Source organism: Curcuma longa, chromosome 4 (genome assembly GCF_044706935.1).
Source record: "Curcuma longa cultivar G26 ecotype Majalengka, Jawa Barat chromosome 4, ITB_CL_G26_1.1, whole genome shotgun sequence".
Taxonomy (NCBI): domain Eukaryota; kingdom Viridiplantae; phylum Streptophyta; class Magnoliopsida; order Zingiberales; family Zingiberaceae; genus Curcuma; species Curcuma longa.
Window position 1 is genome coordinate 10,624,536 of NC_133864.1, and position 20,482 is coordinate 10,645,017.

The 20,482-nt window shown below is 35.3% G+C and overlaps 1 protein-coding gene and 1 long non-coding RNA gene across 2 annotated transcripts; one reads left to right on the forward strand and one right to left on the reverse strand.

Moving 5' to 3' along the window:
• Positions 1–946: 946 nt before the first annotated feature.
• LOC141828497 (uncharacterized) lies at positions 947–10,696 on the forward strand. Its single transcript, XM_074715940.1, has 6 exons — positions 947–1,057; positions 1,165–1,199; positions 7,275–9,677; positions 10,022–10,126; positions 10,199–10,373; positions 10,496–10,696. Exons 1-6 carry the CDS (start codon positions 947–949, stop codon positions 10,694–10,696), a joined length of 3,030 nt encoding a protein of 1,009 aa, XP_074572041.1.
• Positions 9,834–11,374, reverse strand: LOC141828498 (uncharacterized). Its single transcript, XR_012601769.1, has 3 exons — positions 11,219–11,374; positions 10,876–11,149; positions 9,834–10,795 (listed from the first exon to the last, which is right to left on the reverse strand). It is a non-coding gene; the product is annotated as an uncharacterized LOC141828498 (long non-coding RNA).
• Positions 11,375–20,482: the final 9,108 nt, after the last annotated feature.

Here is a 20,482-nt window from a genome sequence, read left to right on the forward strand (position 1 = left end):
ACTCTCTCCGCCTAAATCCTAATCTTTTTGGCCGGATATATATATGTCAAAATTTGCGAATATGAGAGCTCCTTGGATTCAGTTTAAGGAGCGTGCGTCTCTTATGCAGTGAACTTTGGTCAAAAATATACTCAAGATAGGCGGATTTTGGATTTCATCGTTTACATAAACATCCTTCTCCAAAGACCTTGTTTTTCTTGAAGAGCTTTCGTTCTAGACTAGAACTAAATGGTTATCGATACATCTACTTCACGTGGAACAATGGGATAGACTAGAAGGCTTGGGACATGATTTTTAGGGATGCCTATTTTGGAACTTAGTGGAGGATAGCTCCTCCTTATTTCATACTACATTGTTAATTACTCATTTAAATATGACTTAACTCTTTCCATTTTTTGTATTTGTAATTACATATTGGTCTCTCTGCAATTATATACCATTACCAATTAGTATCTAGAGTGCTAATTTAAATGTGTATTCCACTAAATCTTATGCTTCAGGATTTTATTTTTTATTTATTGTTTCTACCTATTTTCACTCCCTCATATGTTGAGCCTAAGTGATCATCTAGTTTATGTGGGTACTTCTTGCCCAGTCATTTTGGATTTATTAAATCAATTATTTGCTACACATCCAATGAGACAATTTTTTTTTATGAATTTCCAGAAATTTGAAATATAAGAGATAGTTGATTATCTGCACTTTGCAGTAGTACTTTGCACAGACCCTGTACTATCTTGTGTATTCTTTCTATTGTATGAAATTTTTGTGTGCTTCTAATTATTTCTTTAATAGAAAAAATATTGGTACTGTATGGATATGCTTAAAAAACCACAATAAGTTTTAAATATCTTTTTCTTTAAAATATGTGCTACTTATCATTCATGTGATTTATATATGTGCATTCATTTTGTTTATTTTTGTGCACAAACAGGGATCCTTGGTGATGTCGTATGGGCACAGGAGGAGAAGTGCTCTTGAACAGATTGCATATGGGAGACCTTATCCACTCTTCAGGAGATCATCAGCTCGATCTGATAGGGAAATCTTTACGAAAGTGAGTTTTGTACTGTATCCAAATTGGACTTCCAATGTTTTGAAAGTATAGGTTACAGATTGAATTTCCACTAATTTTTGAGCTTATTTTTTCTCCAGGATCTTCAGCCACTTGAACTTGACTCAGGGACTCCTGAATTAAGGTACTATTCTTTCTGGTCATGTATTCATTACCAGCTTAGCAACTGTCTACAATTGTCATTATTTTTCAATGTGTTTAAATCTATTCTTATTCCTACATGTACTTTCTAAATTATCAAGCAAAATATTTTTTCCATTTACTCCCTTAATTTTTAGGTGCGCAATATTTATAGTAAAATTGTTCTCCTTTCCTTTAGGGTGATATTTGGGGTGTTAGTTGTATGCTCCATGTCTCTCCAAATCTGAATCATGGTTGAAAAGTGTTGAAAGTTGTGCTAGGTCATGACAGCTAGTGATAGAAGTATAAAAACTTTTTAGCATGAATCTTAATAACGAAATCCAAATAGTCTGAGATTAACATGGCTTTGGGACAATGGAGGAAGCACAGCAGTGATGATGGTGCCTTCTATTGCCTAGGAAAAAGCAGTTAAACAAAATTCTGATGGTTTTATTTTTGCCATCTGTGTTGTGTTTATAAGTACGGGAATGCATATCATGCATAGAAGGTATTAGTATTGGATTTTGTGCTGGAATGGGTTTTGATGCATAATAATAGACTTGAACTATTGTTTTTATAGTTTATCTGTTCTCTCCTCTCTACTTATCTCTACTCCTATCTCCCTATTTTCCCTAGTTTCTTTTTCTCTTATTGTCCAATTTCACCTTCTCTCCTCTCCTACTCATTGTACATTTGGTAGACAATGCTTATAGATTATATATGCAAGGAAATATTTGGGTGCATATACGCCCAAATTAAGCAAAATATTGAACACTTGTATCCATACAAGTAAAATGTAAAAATTATTGACAATTTAATTAGAAAAATTTTACTTAAAGCTAATGGATTATACGAAAGTTGATCATCAGAAACAAACCAATGCTCATTTAAGAGAGCAACTATTTAACTAGGCTAGACAACAATTAGTTTCCATGTAGAACAATAAAGTAGGATATAGAGCAATTAATTTCCACGTAAAAATACTACACAAACTTATCATGTTGTTTCTTGCATCTCTTTCATCTTCCTTTGCTTCACATCCAATTTAATCATAGCTTCATTCTACTTTGTGTAAGTGAGCCAATTGAAGAGATTTGGATTAGTGGACTAAAAAAGCAAGGTGGAAAAGGTTTGGAAGGCGGCTTGCAATCACAATGCTAGCAATGCCCTTCCTCTATTGTCATGATACCCATTTTCCTAGAATCCATTCATGCTATTTCTTTCTTTCCATTGACAATTTCTTTGAGTGTTAATGGTGCCATTCTACTTTAAATTTTTTAGCCTCTTTGGCTTTGTCATGCTTCCTATGATCACTGACCCCACTTTTTCTCACATAACTGCTAAGGATGAGTCCCTACACAATCAACCTTGACCCCTCAACCATATAACAAAGCCTATGTTTATTGAACCTAACCATTGAAATATACATTGTTCAACGATTACTTCAAAGTGTCATCGATAGCCTTCCTTCCAAAACCACCTAGTCTCAAAGCATGACCATGTACCAAAGGTTTTTCTACTGCCCACCCTTGTTGAGGTGCTCATCAAAGCACCCTAAAGCTGAAACAATCCCATCCATGAGGATGATGCTCGAGACAAAGTTGGAGGAAGAGAGGTGGACATAGCAAAAGATGCATGGGTATGCTACGTTCTACTTCAAAACTTCTATATCCAATAAAAATGGTATGTTTAATATATTCTTGATGGATTAAAGATTTATTTTAATATGTTAATACATACATGCATGAATTTGTGCCAGCCTTCTGTCGTGTCCTTATCTCCAAAAGGCAACCAATAGTCAGTTTCCATCTGGCTAGGATTGCCTGCATCCAACGTGATTCACATTACAAAGTTCGACCACCACCTTCGTCAGCAAAACACAGCAAGGCGTTCCTCATCAAGCAATTCATTTAGCCTAATCCTGACAAAAGTCTCATTTTGAATGATGATGGTGAAGGCAAAGCTACGGAAGAATAGCGAAAGATGTGTGGTTTATAACTTCTCCATGCGTGTGCCCACATATTTATTTATTGTGTGTTAGATGATTGAACTTTGAAATTTTACATATAGACTTTGATATTTACAACCCGTTATTAAATCTAATGATTATTAATGCTTTCCTCACTTGGAGCTCATTGGAGGGATAAAATTCATTTATCTAACCCAAAATAGTTTGTGACAAATATGACTTGATAACAATGACAACGTTGATATAAAAATAAGATAGCATAATGCAAATATAATAAGTTTATAAGATTCAGAGAATTTCTTCTCCCTTTGATTGGGATAGTGCTTTGTCTCTCAAATTTTTTTGCTATTTATTTAATGTCAAGTTTGAGAGTGACTTACAAAAGCAATTTGAGCCATTGAAAAATTTATCACACATTAAACTTCTAACTAACCTATAACACTTACAAAATCATTCATAGCTAACGAATTCTTTCCTTCTCATTATATGCATATGGGGGCATATGTGATGAGGTAGAGCTCTCCGTATGCATATGTATGCAAATACTCAATCTCATATACAAATCTTAAAATGAATTTATAAATTGTTGAAGAGGATTCCACCAACTATTATTTGTGTGTGTTACTTATTAACACATGGAAATATTATTAATTATCCTTTAGCACGCACCCCCTCCCCCTTGTGTTCTCCCTTGAAGACGAATTAGGGGCAAGTCCAAGGATTTTCCTACTTCATGATGACAAAAGGGACCTCTTGAGATCCCCTGATAACCATATATTAGGGCAATAAAAAGTCTATCGACATGTAATCATTTGATAATAAAGGTTTTTCAAAAATTTGGATCATATTCCTACTTGAATCTCCCTACTATTATTGTTGGCGAGGTATAAGTGCATCGGTAGGTTTTAATGTTAATGAAGTGCTCAACTAGAAAAATCTCCTTCTATGGCAAGTTCTAGAAATTGGATGAAATTTTAGGGAATCTCACTACATCCACACTGCCATATAGGTTTAGTTGTTTTACTATACACTTTTTGCTAAAACGGCAGACATCCCTAAGAAGTTACGACTCACATGAAATACATTCAAAATTGATCCAAAATCAGCTACCATTTTAACAAAATCAAATGTATTTGTTGATTGGTCTTAAAAATTCCTCCACCTCCGTCTAAATTTATAAATAAAATTACTTATTAGCACATGGAAATATTATTAATTATACTTTACCTTTTGCCTCCCTCCCCCTTGTGTTTTCCCTTGAAGATGCATCAGGGCAAGTCCAAGGATTTTCCTACTCCGTGATGACAAAAGGGACCACTTGAGATCCTTTGATAATCATATATTAAGGGTATAAAAAACCTATCTACATGTAATCAATAGATAATAAAAGGTATTTAAAAAATTTAGATCGTATTCCTACTTGAATCTGCCTACTATTATTGTTGTTGAGTTATGAGTGCATCGGTAGGTGTTAACGTTAATGAAGTGCTCAACTAAAAAAATCTCCCTCTATGGCAAGTTCTTGAAATCGGATGAAATTGTAGGGAATCTCACCACATCCACACTACCATATAGGTTTAGTTTTTTATACTGTACACTTTTTGCTAAAAAATTAGACATCCATAAGAAGTTACGACTCACATGAAATACATTCAAAAATGATAAAAAATCAGCTACTATTTTAACAAAATCATATGTATCATTTGATTGGTCTTAGAAACTAGTTGTGTCGGTAACTACTTGAGCCCTATCATATCATGAAGGTTATAGCAAAAGGCTCCAGATAGACCTCAAAGTCTGACGCCTACTAGTGAAGGAAATGGAGATGCTTGACCATGATTTTGACATAATTTGGCATGCTACGAGGATTGAGGAGTAACGATGAAGACAAACATGGTTCGAAAGGCAGAAGAATAGAGATGTGGAGAGCTTTTTTGTCATGATAAAGAATACATATTAAGGAAAAGTTATTAACTTAAATAAAAGCTGAAACCATAATACTATTAGTAATAAATGAATATAAAGTAATAATATTAAGGATGACATATTATAGATATAATTTTAATAAGAGATTATGAGTATTCAATGTTATGATATATCCTAGTTGTATTTTTGTTAGCTAATAACTACATGCAAATAACTGTATTTGAATATCAAATTATTCAATACTACTGTTGGGATTTTGCCACAACATACTAAAATTGGTGTGCTTATGCAAAATCGTAAACCGTATAGGGGTTCAACGACCTTTTATTGTTGTAGATGCCAACCAAGATTGTCAAGTTCCAAACCTCACCTAGCAACATGAAGAGGTACATATGCTTGAATCATAGGATTGTAAGATCCTGTATCTTTATTAAAATGTTTTAGAACTATATTTTTCATAATTTATCATATGTATTAACTTTCAATATATATATGTATACTACTATATATGTAAACATTTTAAGAGTATCATTACAGTATCATGAAACATAAATAAAGTTATTTAGATACTAGCTATATGAAATAAATATAATTTTTAATATTGCATATTATATAGTAAGTAGTAACTTTTGTAAGGCAGATAATAGTCACAATATTTAAAAAGATAATGTTATATAATGTTTTTTTTTCCAAATGATAGGACAAGAAAAAAAAATTTCTCTAGTAAATATCAATTTAAAAATGTCTAATTAAATGTACATATATCTATCTAGTTATGGTTGTTGGGATTGAGATTCTACGTAGGAATGGTGAGTAGGCCTATGATCGCAATATAGGTCATATGATCCTAGCAAAATTTAGATTGTACATAAGATCTGGATTATTTACGCCAGCTTGGACCATAAGATTGTGGTCCAAAATGGAATCTAGACTACCTTATGCTGGTTGGCAATGGGCACTTTTCAATAAGTGAATTATTGTGGTTTAATGAGTGTTCCTCTATGCTAGTGGGTAGGAGATGCCCTATCACGAGCGGAGCCATGTTCATGCCTACCCGGGCTGTAGCTCGGGGGCTCAATGGCGTTATAAAGGAGATAAACTTCAATTTATGATGGGAGAAAAGAAAAAAAGGAAGATTAGCCCGGGTGACAGTATCAAAATCGACGTTTGTGGCCCTCAGTTTGGGATCAACTCGGGTAAATAGCTCGGGCTGGCTTCGCCATTGTGCCCTATGATGCAACATTGGGTTAATTATCTTACATAAAGAGTAAAAATGATCACGCGTGAGAATCAAAATCTCATGAAGGAATTTTTTATTAAATCCTAGAATGAGTTACACGAGGGATTGAAAATCTCTTTTACAAACCAAATTAAAGATTAATTTTCCTAAGATTGAGACACACTTCATCTAGTTTACAATACCTAAGAAAACATAAAAATGATGCTATAGCAAACTTTTAAAACTTAAAAATTTAGACATTCTAATTTAAAGCTTCCAATTTGAGCTTTTTAATTTACACACTATTTTGTCTCTAGCTTTGGATCGTATCATTTTCCTCAACCAAATGAGAAGTCAACTCTAGGCTACTTGTCAACATCTTTCTTTGCTTGTCATTTAGGGATCATCGAAGGAATTGTCCTTTTTTGTTGCAATTGATCAAGTTGATACAAGGTTGGTGGAGAACCCATATCACAAAATAAAGTAAAAGACTAAAATGCTCATGACACTAGGTTGAATTTTATCTGGTATATAATACCCAATAAAACACAATAATGATGTTAAAACAAATTTTTAAGACTTAAAAAAGTTAAACTTCCTAACTTGACACTTAACACTAATTAACATCATTTCCCCTAATTTTAGAACACATTACCCTATTGTCTATGTTCTTTTCATTTGTCTTTTTTGTACTGCTACTGTTCATTTTTTCCTTCTATTTTGATATTGCGACTTTTACTTTTTATTTTTCAAATCTAACTCGGCTTAACATTTGAGCAATTAGAAGTTGCTAAGTATGTTTTTAAAAGTTTGTGATGGACTGTGCTATCTTTTAGTTGTCTGTTATCAATACTTGCTGTTTGCTTAGTACATTTTTAACAGTTTGTGCTGGACTGTGCTAATTCTAATTTATGCTCTTTTTTTCTTCTTCTATTTTCAAACTGTGGCAATCTTTTATCTGTCAGGTTGACTCCATTCACTTTCTTCCTTGTTGATACTGATGCATTCAGGAATGGAACAAACTATTCTTTTATTTTAGCAGACACTACAGACGATGGGGCACATGTTGAATCTGAATTGCCTTCTAATATGGTTGGTCATGATACATCATCGCCGAGACTTTTCATGATCAACCTAAATACAAACTGTCCAAGGTCAAGTTCATCTGATATTCGTGGCGAGGCAAGTAGTTCGGTGCAAGGCAAGAAGAATCTATCAAGTACATCCGGTAACTCTTCCATTCCTAACACAAATATAGATAATTCAGATTTTTTGGTCGATCTCTTTCCAAAGGCGGAGAATAAAGCCAAAAGAAAATCTAGAAAGAAAGGAAAAAAGAAAGGGAAGCAACATAAACGAGTCAGTTCTAGAAAGGATTCCAATGAGGCAGATGCTCAGTGCAATGCAAAGATTAATAGCACCTCTGTTTTTAAAACGTCTACCCCCGGTTCACTTTGCTCTTCAGACAAACATCTCTCAGATAATAATTCGTCCGATGAGGTAGCATCAGTTAATTTGTTGGACAAGGATGACAGTACAAATACTAATGAATTTTTAGACTGTCAAAAATCATTCTTGTCGACATCATTCAGTGATGATATTGATGATTTCAAAACAGTACTTTCATCTGAAAGATTTTCTGGCGATGAGTTACCCTCCGACACTATCAATTCCCAACATTCATCTGGCAGCATTAACAATGCTGGAGCTGTTTCATTTGTCTTTGATGAGAGCAGTAGAGGAGAGGATTTTAAAGAAAACAATAGCCATGATGATAATTCCTTGAGCATTCCTAAGGACAAAACTTCTCAACAGTGGGACAGTGACATCAGTGAGAACGCTAGTGATGATACCGTAATGCAGTTACCAGTTAAGGATGAAACTGGATTGAGTTCTTCAGAAATATCAAAGGATTGCCATAGCAATTTCGCATATCTGTCAAATGCTGCCCTTGATGCTTGTAGCGGTACTGAAAGAGCAGATTGCATCAAGCAGGATGACCTCAGTAATGGCTTCCATTTAGTTGTTTCTGGAAGGCGAAGAAGAAGGGCTAGGAAACGGATGGGTAATGGAGCTTTAAATGGAGCAAATACATCAGTTAATGCAAATACACATAATAATGCTGCGAAAGATGACGAGTTTTCCACTTGTCCAACGGTCGAAAAGTTTGGAGAGGAATGTTCAAAACCTAATAGCATCCAAGTTACACCTCCTCAAAGTGAGCTTTCATCAAAGGACAACAAGATGGAATCACAAAACAATAAACCTGTTGTGCTGAAGAAAAGCCTAAGTGGAATAACCTCCGGTTCAGAAGCAAATTCTAAGCAGGCTGGTGTAACTCTCCCTAAATCTACAGTTGGGAACTCTGTTGATGGTGTTAAGTGCAAACCTAACTCAATTGCCAAAAATGCAAAGCATAAGGAGGGGGACGCAATTTACACTGCTAAAATAGGTGTGCCAAATGGTGCAAAAGATCATATTCAGCAAAGAGAAGGTTTCCAGAATTTACTGCACGAGCAGTTTAACAGCCAAACTAAAACTGAAGCAAAACTGCCTGGTGATACGTTGTCTGAAAGAGGTATTTCTAAACTAACTGACCATTGTCTGCCCGAACCTGAGAAGAAAATACCTGTTCTTATGGAGGAGGGAATTTGCCCTAGTGAAGTTAGCTGTATTCCAATCACATCGAAGATCGAATCTATTTCTACCAAAATGAACTCTGAGAGCACACTAGGCTCCATTGTAAGGACTGAAGGTCAACAATTCAGAAAACCTTTTTTTGGAAGTTACAGAGAATTATGCAATTTGAACAGAATTAGTTCTCCAATACAAAAGAGTATCCCATTTGGTAAGGGCGGTTCGACAGATATTGACAAGATAATGTTAGCTATAATTGATGCTTCCCATCAGCAAAGAGTAGTAGAATATGCTCAGTTCATGATTGGCTGTCCAATTGCTGATTTTGAGAGATTGCTTTTTATGGCCTCTCCGATTATTAGACAAACAGGAAGTCATAATATCTGCTTGAAGAACATTTGGAAATGGTACGAAGAACCTGGTTGCTTCGGGTTGGAAGTGAAGGCACATGAATTTCGCAAGTCAAGAAGCCTGCCCAATGGCAAGTTAGAATTCAGTGCCTATTTTGTGCCATCTCTCTCTGCTGTGCAACTATTTGGAATGTCTGGAACTAGCAGAAACTGTGATCGGAATATTCAGGTGGATAAAACTAGTGCAGATGTATGCTTGTTGAAATTCTCTTCTGAAGAGGAAGATTTATCTGATCAAAAAATTAATATCAATCAGCCAGATCTCTTTTTTGAATACTTTGAATCTGAACTACCTCCTAGGCGCCAACCGTTATTTAACAAGTAAGTCATCTTTTCCAGCATCATGTGTTAAATCGTTGCGTGACTTAATACTTCAACAAAACTAACTTCCAATGCCTTTAAGATAAAAAAAAAAGAGAACTATTTTAAACATCATAGATGCAATGCATGTGAACAAATAAGCATAAGATTGGTTGTTATACATGCATTTACAAACAAGCTGCTAAAGAGCATGCCCTTTATCGAAGCACAGGTTGATAGAAGAGAGAAAATGACAGAAATGATTAGTTGAAGTCCAAATCCTTTGGTCCCTCATTTTACACTTGCATCATTGTGCTAGATTTGGCACTCTTTTTTACCTGATGCTATTATTTTCCTCGATACAGGATCAAAGAACTAACAGCTGGTGATACATTGTCTGGTGGCTGCATGTTTGGAAATCCGTCAGCTCTGGAATCTACTGAACTACAACATCTTCATCCTGCTTCTTGGTTTGTATAGTTTTTGTCACTTGAGGTTCCATTTAGCATAAATAAATATCGACATCTTTCTTTTCCTTTCAGGTATTGTGTTGCATGGTACCCCATATATCGTATACCTATTGGTAGTCTTCGTGCCGCCTTCCTCACTTATCATTCTCTGGGACATTTCAGTAGTCCTAGTAATCCAGCATATGCTCCAGGTTCTTTTGATGCTCTAGTTTCTCCAGTTGTAGGTTTGCAGACATACAATGATAAGGTACATCTGCTCTATGTTCATACTTTAATCTTTAGAAGTAGCCCATCTGCTCTACGTTCATACTTTGATCTTTAGAAGTAGCCAATGCTCTTTGGAAAAGATAAACTGTGTTTGCATTGCAGCGCGAGAATTGGTTTCAACCAACGGATAAGGGTGCAAATGTCCTCCATCCTGGTATGAGTTCCTCTGAGTTAGTGAAAGAGAGGTTGAGGACGCTGAGGCAAACAGCTGCTGCAATGTCATGTGCAGTAGTTTCAAAGGGTGACTGCAGGTCTGCAAACAGACACCCAGACTATAAATTCTTCATGTCGCGGAGTTGGTAGAGGGCTGAGATAGTCTTCTTTTCATTTCTTTCTAGTACTTCAACATTCTCTGAAACTGCAAACTGGTTCCCATTCTCTGAAACAATTATGCGTAATGTCCTGGTTCCAATAAAGTATCTTGATTCAATCTTTGCCTAGCTAATAAATAGCTGAGTTAGTTTGAAAATTTATCATCGTACCTTTGCCATTCCTTATATTTGACATCTGAACTGGACCTGCACCTGGCGGTTTGCAATTCCCTAGAATTTCGTATTGCAAACTCAAGCATCATTTTCTTTGTGCTTCTCCATGAGCAGATGTGTTCAAACTCACATGTAGTTTGTATCAGCACCAGCTCCATTCCAGTCACCCTGGTTTTACTTGTGTGGATTGATACAAATAGGAAATGAAGTTATAAGAAGACCTGAATTGGTTCGGGGGTCAAAAGACAACATCTGCAATTTCAGAAATCCTCTGCAGATCAACAACAGAGAGTTTAGCAGCGTTCCTTGTTAAGATCTGGCTGTTAGTACAGTAGACAACCTCGAGGATGTATCAGGCGACCCACAACTAATCACCAGCTGGAATTCCAAGACAACCTCGAGGATGTATTAGGCGACCCACAACTAATCACCAGCTGAACTTCCAATGGCAGGGCCTACTTAAGCAAAGTGTACTCCTGCTCAATGCCATACCTGCACTAATCAATGCAGTTAATAGTTTGGTCGGATCTAGTGGAAGCTAAGATTTTTCACAGGTAGCAGTAAACAAATTCAACTATTTAATTTTTCATTTTGGGCCATTTAGTTCTTTTTTATCTGTTCGACCTATTCAGCCTTATCTAGACCATCCAACTCGTCTAGTGTATCTACGTCTAATTCATCTAATTCCTTCTGCCAATGCAACTCTTTTGGTCAATCTAACTGATTGGTATGCCCATCTATCAATTTCATCAAATTCATCCAGCCTATTGTCCATAATGTAGCTTGATTGATTTGGTTTGTCCAACCTATTTGATTCATTCCATTGGATTCGCTCAGTATTACTTGAGTTTGTCAAATTCATCCAGGTTATTTGCCCATTCTGTACCTTCACTCATTTGATTAACCTGTTCTATTCACTCATATATATATATATATATATATATGTATAGATCATAGAAACCATCAAACCAATAGATTTTGTTCGGTTATTGTGACACCATAGGATGATGTATTGTTTGTTATATGGCTAATTGGGCTAATAAAGAGTACCTATAAACTTAGCTGGAGTATTATGGCATGAGCTTTATATATATATATTACAAAAAATCTCTAGTAAATGAATAGAAAAAACTCTTCCAAGGGAAAAAAACAACATACGAATAGTCTCCTCTGCCGTCACATCAAGGTGGCTAGAGATCTTCACAGCATTAAACATTTTGTTGGTAGGTATCGGCTCTCCTGCTGGTGTATACGCATCACACGCCACCTAAACCAACAATATTAATCTCAAACACATTAAATTTAAGGCTTAAAAAAATGCAGATTATTATAAAAAATTAGATCAGAATGTTATTTCCTCTCCTAAATGGATCTTGAGCACTGGCTGATGACTGAAAAACCAGTAATAAACTCCCATGAAAAAAAGGGGAAAAAATAATCAAATTTCTACACGATCGCACTCACTATGGTCTCCTGGAGCCTGATCTGTGCTGGATCCATCGTAGTTCCATGCGGGAAGCTTGCTCGGATCCATCTCCTGATTAGGAAGAGTCTACGGAGGCGACAACACGCGAATCGAAATGATCAGATCAATCGAAGAAAAAGGACAAGGGAGAAATATAATCGAACACAAAACCTAAGTCGAGCACGAATCGATAGGAATGCTGGATGAGATAGAGGTAGTGTTACGAGACGTACTCGGCGATGCTCTTTCCCGTGGAGTTGCTGAGGCCGAAGTTTGATGAGATCTTGGAGGAGCGCCATGGCTTCACCAGAGAGAGAGAGAGAGAGAGAGACGGTGGAGAAAAGGCAGAGGATCTCTATTTAAAGGCGATGGAGATGTTTAACTCCATGAAGAAAAAATTAGAAAATTTTCACTTTGACACCGTAATTTAATATTTTTTGATATGTTTCGTCGAAGTATCTTCCACAATTCTAAGAATACAGCACGGGCTTTGGAGTATTTTGGCAAATTCTAAATTCTAGGGGCGTATGAGAAAAGAAGCAAATTACGAACTGAAGAATTGTTCATCCTCAACGTGCTTACGTGGAATTATGTGATTCGTAAGTTACGGGAGCAGACGCCCGATCCGAGACCACACGTGTCCCGATAACTTGGCTCTGGGTGGAGTCAATATTCGGCACGTGTCGATGGCTTCCGGTTCGAGCAACGGTTTTTGAATCGTGCGACAGGTCCACTCCGTGCAGCACGCGTGACGTTAACTTTATTATTATTTTTTCCATTTATTGCATTTTTAATAATAAGAAAAACCGAATCTGGCTTGAAAGTGCGTGCCACGGCTCAGCTCGGCACGTGCGCCAGAGCGAGGGCGTGAACCGGCGCACGAGCAGGGTGGTCGGCAAAAAGCATGTTAACGTGCATCTGCTGCCCAATCGCCAACCGACGCCTGTCATCTCTCACCTCGTAGACCGACACGCGCTTGTCTTCTCGGTTTGAGCTCTCACGTGCGGCAGTAGCCCTTTTCGCTAACCGCCTTCCGTCTCTCGCTCATTTGTCCTTCTTTCTTCTCCCTCTGCTTTGTCCTTCGCCATTCCGCTACAAGATCACAGAGATGGCAGTCGATCCCTTCTCTTCGCCCTCTTCGTCTCCTCGATCGGCAATCAACCCTTCTACCTACCTCTTCCCTTCGATTTGTAGATCGTATGTATCTGGAGGCATTTCCTGATTGACTACTTCTTCGGCTTCTTTTGGCGGCTTGCATTTGCAGGTACTCATCTTCTCCTGTGCTTATCCATTGATCTCCCCTTTGATCTTGTCATCGTTGAGTAGATTGATCCCTCGTACTTATCTTCTCGTTTCCTGTTCCAAGGACAAGCAGAACTTATCTACTTGAATCTGATGCATCCGGAAAAGAGGAACCAAAATTGCTCATCTTCGACCATTTTAGTTTCTAGAGAAGAAAATCTTCATCTTCGATAAACTTAATTTAATCTAGGTTTCCTTGTTCTCTCTGTTTATTCTTCCATATCTGCATCATTTTCTAGTTCTAAGAGAAGAAAATTTTCATCTTTTGAGAATCATTGCCATGATTTCTGATCTCACTTCTACTTGAAATAGGATGTAATAATTAACTATACCCTCATTTGCATGATCGTTGATATATTTATGTTTTATCCAAAAAGTATTGGGATTCTTCCATATTTCCTTCGAAATTCAAATTTGATGTACATTGTTTGTTCCTGAATCTGGAAATGTGTGCTGTAATCAGCTTGCTTAAGGATCTGAGTTAACATAACATGAAAGGGGAAAAGTTTTTTAGTTGGTTTTGGTTGTAATAAACAATTAGATTGGTTTGGACTGCTTAGATTACAATTTTTTTTTTTACTGTAACTCAGATGCATAAGAATCAGTGAGAGACACTGAAACTTTTTGAATAGCAGATTACATTTGTTTCGTTTCCTGATGAAACTTCAGATTCCGGTTGAGCAAATCTAGTTCTTTGACACTACTGTAGTCCTTAAAAGTTTTCAGCCTCACTTTTGGCAGTCTGTCCTCAATGTCTCTGCAATCCCATTCTATAATGTATGCTTTGAAGGCATTAGTCTACAGTGCTAACAAAATTTCAAACTATCTACTCATCGCCATTCCAAAAACAAACAACAACTTTCTGAAAAATGCTGGTATCATTTTGTATACATACATATAGTTCTTGTTTTAGATGTAGGGAGAATATGTTCTTTTGGTGCAGAAAGTGTGAATTTTCTATTCCTTTTGCTCGACTGAGTGTCAGATTTATCTTTTTATTATCTTGAAATAATAACTATAGTTGAGAACACTGTGTGAAAGTAATATTCTTGATCTGGCACGACAACGAGGGAAGTTTATTTTCCTTGTTTTTTGCAGTATGTACAGTTCGTCACTATTAGCATGTCTGGGGCTACAGCACACTGCAATGGAATCACCTGCAGGTACTGTTCCTTCAGGTAGGCAAAACCATCACTTTTTTTTAATTGTATTCTTAAATTGTTGATTAATTAATAGTAGTATTTGTCTGACTGCAGTGATTAATTGTAAATGAATTGTGTGCATAATCACTTATAAGCAACACACTCAATGAAATACTTCCCTCATTAATATAATTGTTATGTAATCCAACTAATTAACCCTAATGTGTTAAACACATGCCCATGGGCACAACTAGCTAGTAAACAATCAAATAGTATTTTAGGGTAAATTTTATTATCCCTCCATGCCAACTAGCTTATTATCCTATGTGCAACTAAAAAACTTTGTTATTCAATTACTTGTCTTTAGATAATTAATTAAGACTATAGACACTTTTATCTTTTCAATGACATGTGATCCCTATAATTTGATAGTACATAGTCAATAATTCAAATAACGGAGATTAAAAATGACTTAAATTTGCTATTATAATAAAATAGGGTTGCAAATTAATATGATGTTCATGAATAGACAGCTTGTTTATATTCGATTAACCTTTATATATTAATGAACTCAAAATGCTACTAGCTTACAAAATAAATTATACAAACTTATCTCATAATATATATATGGTACTATTTTTATCTTTAATTTTAATGTTATTATTCACCAGTTGTATAGTTAACTTTAAGTTATTTATATTATATTAAAACTAAAATAATATATTAAAAACAACTTTGCATTTAATAAAATACTCCATTTAATTAAAAAAATAATGATGATAGTGTGACATGAAATAAAATGTCAGCTATTAATATATTTTTGGTAAAAAATATTGGACCGGGTTCGTCCAGTGAGTTGTCGAACCGATTGGCATCCCATCCGCCACACGGTCCGCATCTGACCTTTCTATCCATTCGATCGTAGATTGATGGCTGCGATCTCCGACTGGAATGGCCCCGCCCCGCTCACTAACCACCCACTCGATTCGGGAGTCGTCACGAACGAACTAGCTCGGTGACACACGTCGGTTGCCCATTGGAGCAGTGCGTGCGGATGGAATTAGAAAGTGCGCGCCTCCTTGCACAAGGCACGAAGCGGTTCTGAAACCGCCGCGAACCGAACCGGTTCCCCTCCCCTTCCCAATTCTATTTAAACCAGGCCGGGCCAGCTTATCGCTTCATCACCATCCTTCCTCTACCCTTTAATCTCTCTCTCTCTCTCTCTCTCTCTCTCTCTCTCTCTCTTCCATTTCATCTCTTTCTTGTTGAATTCTTGTAATTTTCTAGGGTTTGGTGCGCACTCGGCAAGGAGAAACCTGCGGGCGGGGAGAATTGGGAAGATTTTGTGATAAGATTGTGGGCATGCTCTCCACAGGCTTTCTTGAACTGTGAACTATCATCCTTCCTAATCGATCTCATCTTCTGGGAGAGAATTCTCAGACTGAATTATACTCTTAGAAGATGGGGAATCCCTCGAGGGAGGCTGGCCCCCGTTGATAGTTCAAGAAAGCCGGTGGAAACCATGGCAGATCTTAATTATAATCAGTTTCTGGTCAGATTCAGATGCAGATTTATAATTTCATGCTTTCAATTCCCTCTAAGGTTCCTTTGTCCTTTTGTGTGAATTTGCAGTCTTTTATGCAAATTTGGAGAGAATTCTTTTGCAGTAATTCACATTATATATGCAGCTGCAAGTTGTAAATTTACTGAAAACGAAATGTTAGAGTTTGTTTCTAGATCTTGCAAACGTGGTTCTGATTTCTTTTAAGTTTGCTTTAAGAATTTGGTGAGAATTCTTTTGCGCAACTGCCAAAACTATCTCAATTATTCAATTTGAAGTTGTGAATTCACTGAATTCTAGTGTTTGAATTAATTGTTTCCATATCAGGAAGATATCTTCTTTGTAGATCTTGCAAAAGTGGTTCCAATTTCTTTCAAGTTTGCTTTGAGAATTTGGTGAGAATTCTTTTGTGCAACTGCCAAAACTATCTCAATTATTCAACTTGAAGTTGTGAATTTACTGAATTCTAGTGTTTGAATTAATTGTTTCCATATCAGGAAGATATCTTCTTAGTAGATCTTGCAAAAGTGGTTCCAATTTCTTTCAAGTTTGCTTAGAATCTGGTGCGAATTCTTTTAATTTGTGCAACTGCCAAAACTATCTCAATTATTCAACTTGAAGTTGTGAATTCACTGAATTCTAGTGTTTGAATTAATTGTTTCCCTATCAGGAAGATATCTTCTTTGTAGATCTTGCAAAAGTGGTCTCATTTTGATCAAGAATTGTTTACTTCCATTGCTGAATTATTGCATGTGGATTCATGTCTCCTTTGTTCTTTTGTCAATTACCTTTTTGTGTGAATTTTTACTCTCTTTTTTTCTTGAAAACATGGTGGAATATATCAATTATCCAACTGCAAGTTGTAATTCACTTAATTTTAGGGTTAGATGTCATTGTGATCTGTGATCAAGATCGATTTGCTTCTTGTTGCATGATTCAACATGCTTTTCATGGTTCAATTCATACTCAAATACCACACATAACTTCCATTATGAACTCATAATTCTCCATTAATTACACTTGCAAGCCTGCTCATGTACCGCCCACAATTATATTACCTTGCAGCTCGTACAGTTTTCAACTACATTCACTACTGTCCTTAATGAGCTAAAAGCCGGACTGCGAGAACACGACAAGTTTGCTTCGCAAAAAGGTTCGTTTTCTTCCTAATTTTTTTTCTCCTTTCTTTACTCATCATCTACCTATTTCACGTACTCGAAACACCATCACAAAAAAAAACACATATATAACAAGTGTAGTAATAATCAAATCACTAAAGCACAAGCTTCCAAGTGAAGTAGGTCATATATATATATATATATAAGTGAAAGGTGAGAGGTAAAGAGGAGGGTGGAATGTGGGGAAAAGGGGAAGATGATCATGTGAGTCCTGTGTGAGGAGAGGACAATTATGTCATGGCTACCTGGCAAGAGGAGTAAAAAGTCTTGGGGCCTGGCATTTGTGGAGCCCTTAATGCCTAGATTTGGCCATGTTTGGCAATGGATCACCCAAGCTTGCTTTCTCAATGCATCCATCCATGTATCTATCAACCACTGCTTGCCTGCTCATTTTCCTTCATTTGTCAAAAGCAGAAGCAACTAAGTAAGCACTGCAGTAACTGCCTTCTGACCCGAGTTGGTTTGGTCTGGTTTGGTTCGATTTGGGGTGACACGAGTCAAGTGAGGTGACATCGGATTCACCGCAATCGCGTTGCATGAGATTTAATTTGGTGACAAGGGACCAGTCATGGGTGCAACCCTGTCATCACATTATTCCAGCTCAGGATGCAATATTTGCCGGCACAACAGGACACAACTCTCCCACCTCACTTGTAGGACATCTTGTTGGTGCCTTGTGCCACACCATTATAGCTATTGACGAGGGGAATAAACCGGCCGGTTCAAGCATAAAATTACAGCACCAACTAATTGAACCAGTACATATATAAACCAATGCAAATAGCTAGCATAGATATATATTATGATATAGTTTTATCACTATTATTAGTTTAATTTATATATAGCAAGGGGTTCGGGTTTAATTTCAAATGAATTTTTGATCGAACCCGCCGGTCCGGTTCAGAATTAAATAATTGTGGTAGCTATAAACGGGAGTAGCTGAAACATGAATAAGTTGGTGATTATTTGCCAGTTGGCTCTTGTGCCATATGCTTTCTTCAACCGCCACATTAACTCAATGGCTATACTGAACCTTGTAACTAGGGCATGCACCTCACGTGGATTCGATGCACATGAGATATTATGCTCATTTATTGTGTTGCAAGTAGGCATCTTTTTTATCTTGCATTACTCATAAATACTATAAAATATACGAACAATAATAACAACAACTAAATTTTTACTCTTAATTACACTTAAATATCTCAACTTATTAATGAGATTAGTTATATGGATCTCAGTAAAATTAATGAATCAAGCTTTTAAAATGGTTGCTTAAATTTGGCTTATTTCATTGTTTAAAAATTTTATATTTTTAAATTTATTTAATTGATTATTAAGCTTGATAATATAAATTATTTATTTATTTTATTTTTTATTTAGTATATTGATAAAAATTTATTAATGAATAATGAATATGATTTACATGATCCTCTCTTAATCCTTTTTAAAGCTCCAAGCAGAAAAACTATATGGGGCCTTAATATATTAAAATTAAAAATTATTTTTAAAAAAATGATGTATATATATATATATATAATATTATTAAAGATATTTAATTTTATTAGTAAAATAAAAAAATAGTTCAGTGTATTATAGAAGGTTATTTTCGTAATCGAATGTTGTAACCACTAGTTATATGCAGTAGCAATTTTTATCATTGTGTTCACTAATATAAAAATTAACTATTAAATTTAATTTTGACCTATAAAAAATTATTGATGGAATCTAACTTTGACTAATAAAAAATTAAAAATTATCGATGAAATCTAATTTGACTAATAAAAATTAAAATTATTAACTAAAATAAATTTTAAATAAAACTTGTTTTAGTCAATAATTTTAAAACATTACCAGTTAAACTCATATCTTTGCAAAATAAATTAATTATTATTTTTATTTAATAAATATAATAAGTTTGAAGGGCTCAAATAAAATAGAGGCCCTAGCTAAGCATAGGCCACTAAGGTCTATGTCTTAAGCTAGTTTGTTGTTTCATAAACTTTATTCGTAAATATTATCCATAAATATTGTTCATGAAAAGTTTTTTGTGAATATTAACTAATTGAATATATACATGTTTAAATTTATTCATTTAATTCAACAAGTTATTCAAATTAATTTATTTAATTGAGCTTATATATATTAAACATTCTTATCAATCCCAAATTTACTAAGTTTGATTTATTTACAATCTCACATAAATATTATAAAATATGACAATTGGCCTCAAGCTTTAGGCACTTTTGGTATTTTTCATTGAATATGGTCATATCTAGATTCATCATGGGTCATATCCATATGTGGCACGCACAACCAGCTCTTTCTAATATAGATCTAATTAATGATATTGCTTATCGCGTAACAACTCCTAATATCTATCTTATGTGTTGTAGTCTCACTAGGCAGTAATAATACAATTTTCAAGCATAATCTAATTGATTATATTTAATGCATATAAAAAAAACACTAATGCTCTATTTACTTATGATGGAAATGAGAAGAAAAAGAATTCAAATGAAAAAAAATCCCTAAGGAAGGTAAAAAATAAAATTAAATAATTTTTTTATGAAGTAAATAAGAGAAAGCTTTCATTATAAAAATCTTTTCATAATTTTCATTTTCATCCTCCCAAATAAATAGACGGGACATAAGAGAGTAAAGAAATCACGTAAGAGGTTTTTTTTTCTATTTCTTTAAGAGGAATTCTTGGACTAGATTTTTTCTCTCCACTTTAAATAACTTTCGCACACATTTAAAGCATCATCCTTTTTTTACTTTCCCTGAAAACAATCAAATGGAAAATATTTTTTATAATTATTTTCTAACTTTTTAATTATTTTCCCTTATTTTTTTTATTTATCAAATGAAATCTTCTACGTTTGGAAATGCTGCAGCGGTGGAGAAAAACTTAAATTCGTTTGAGAAATAGCCTAAAATAGGCCGTTTACGGGCA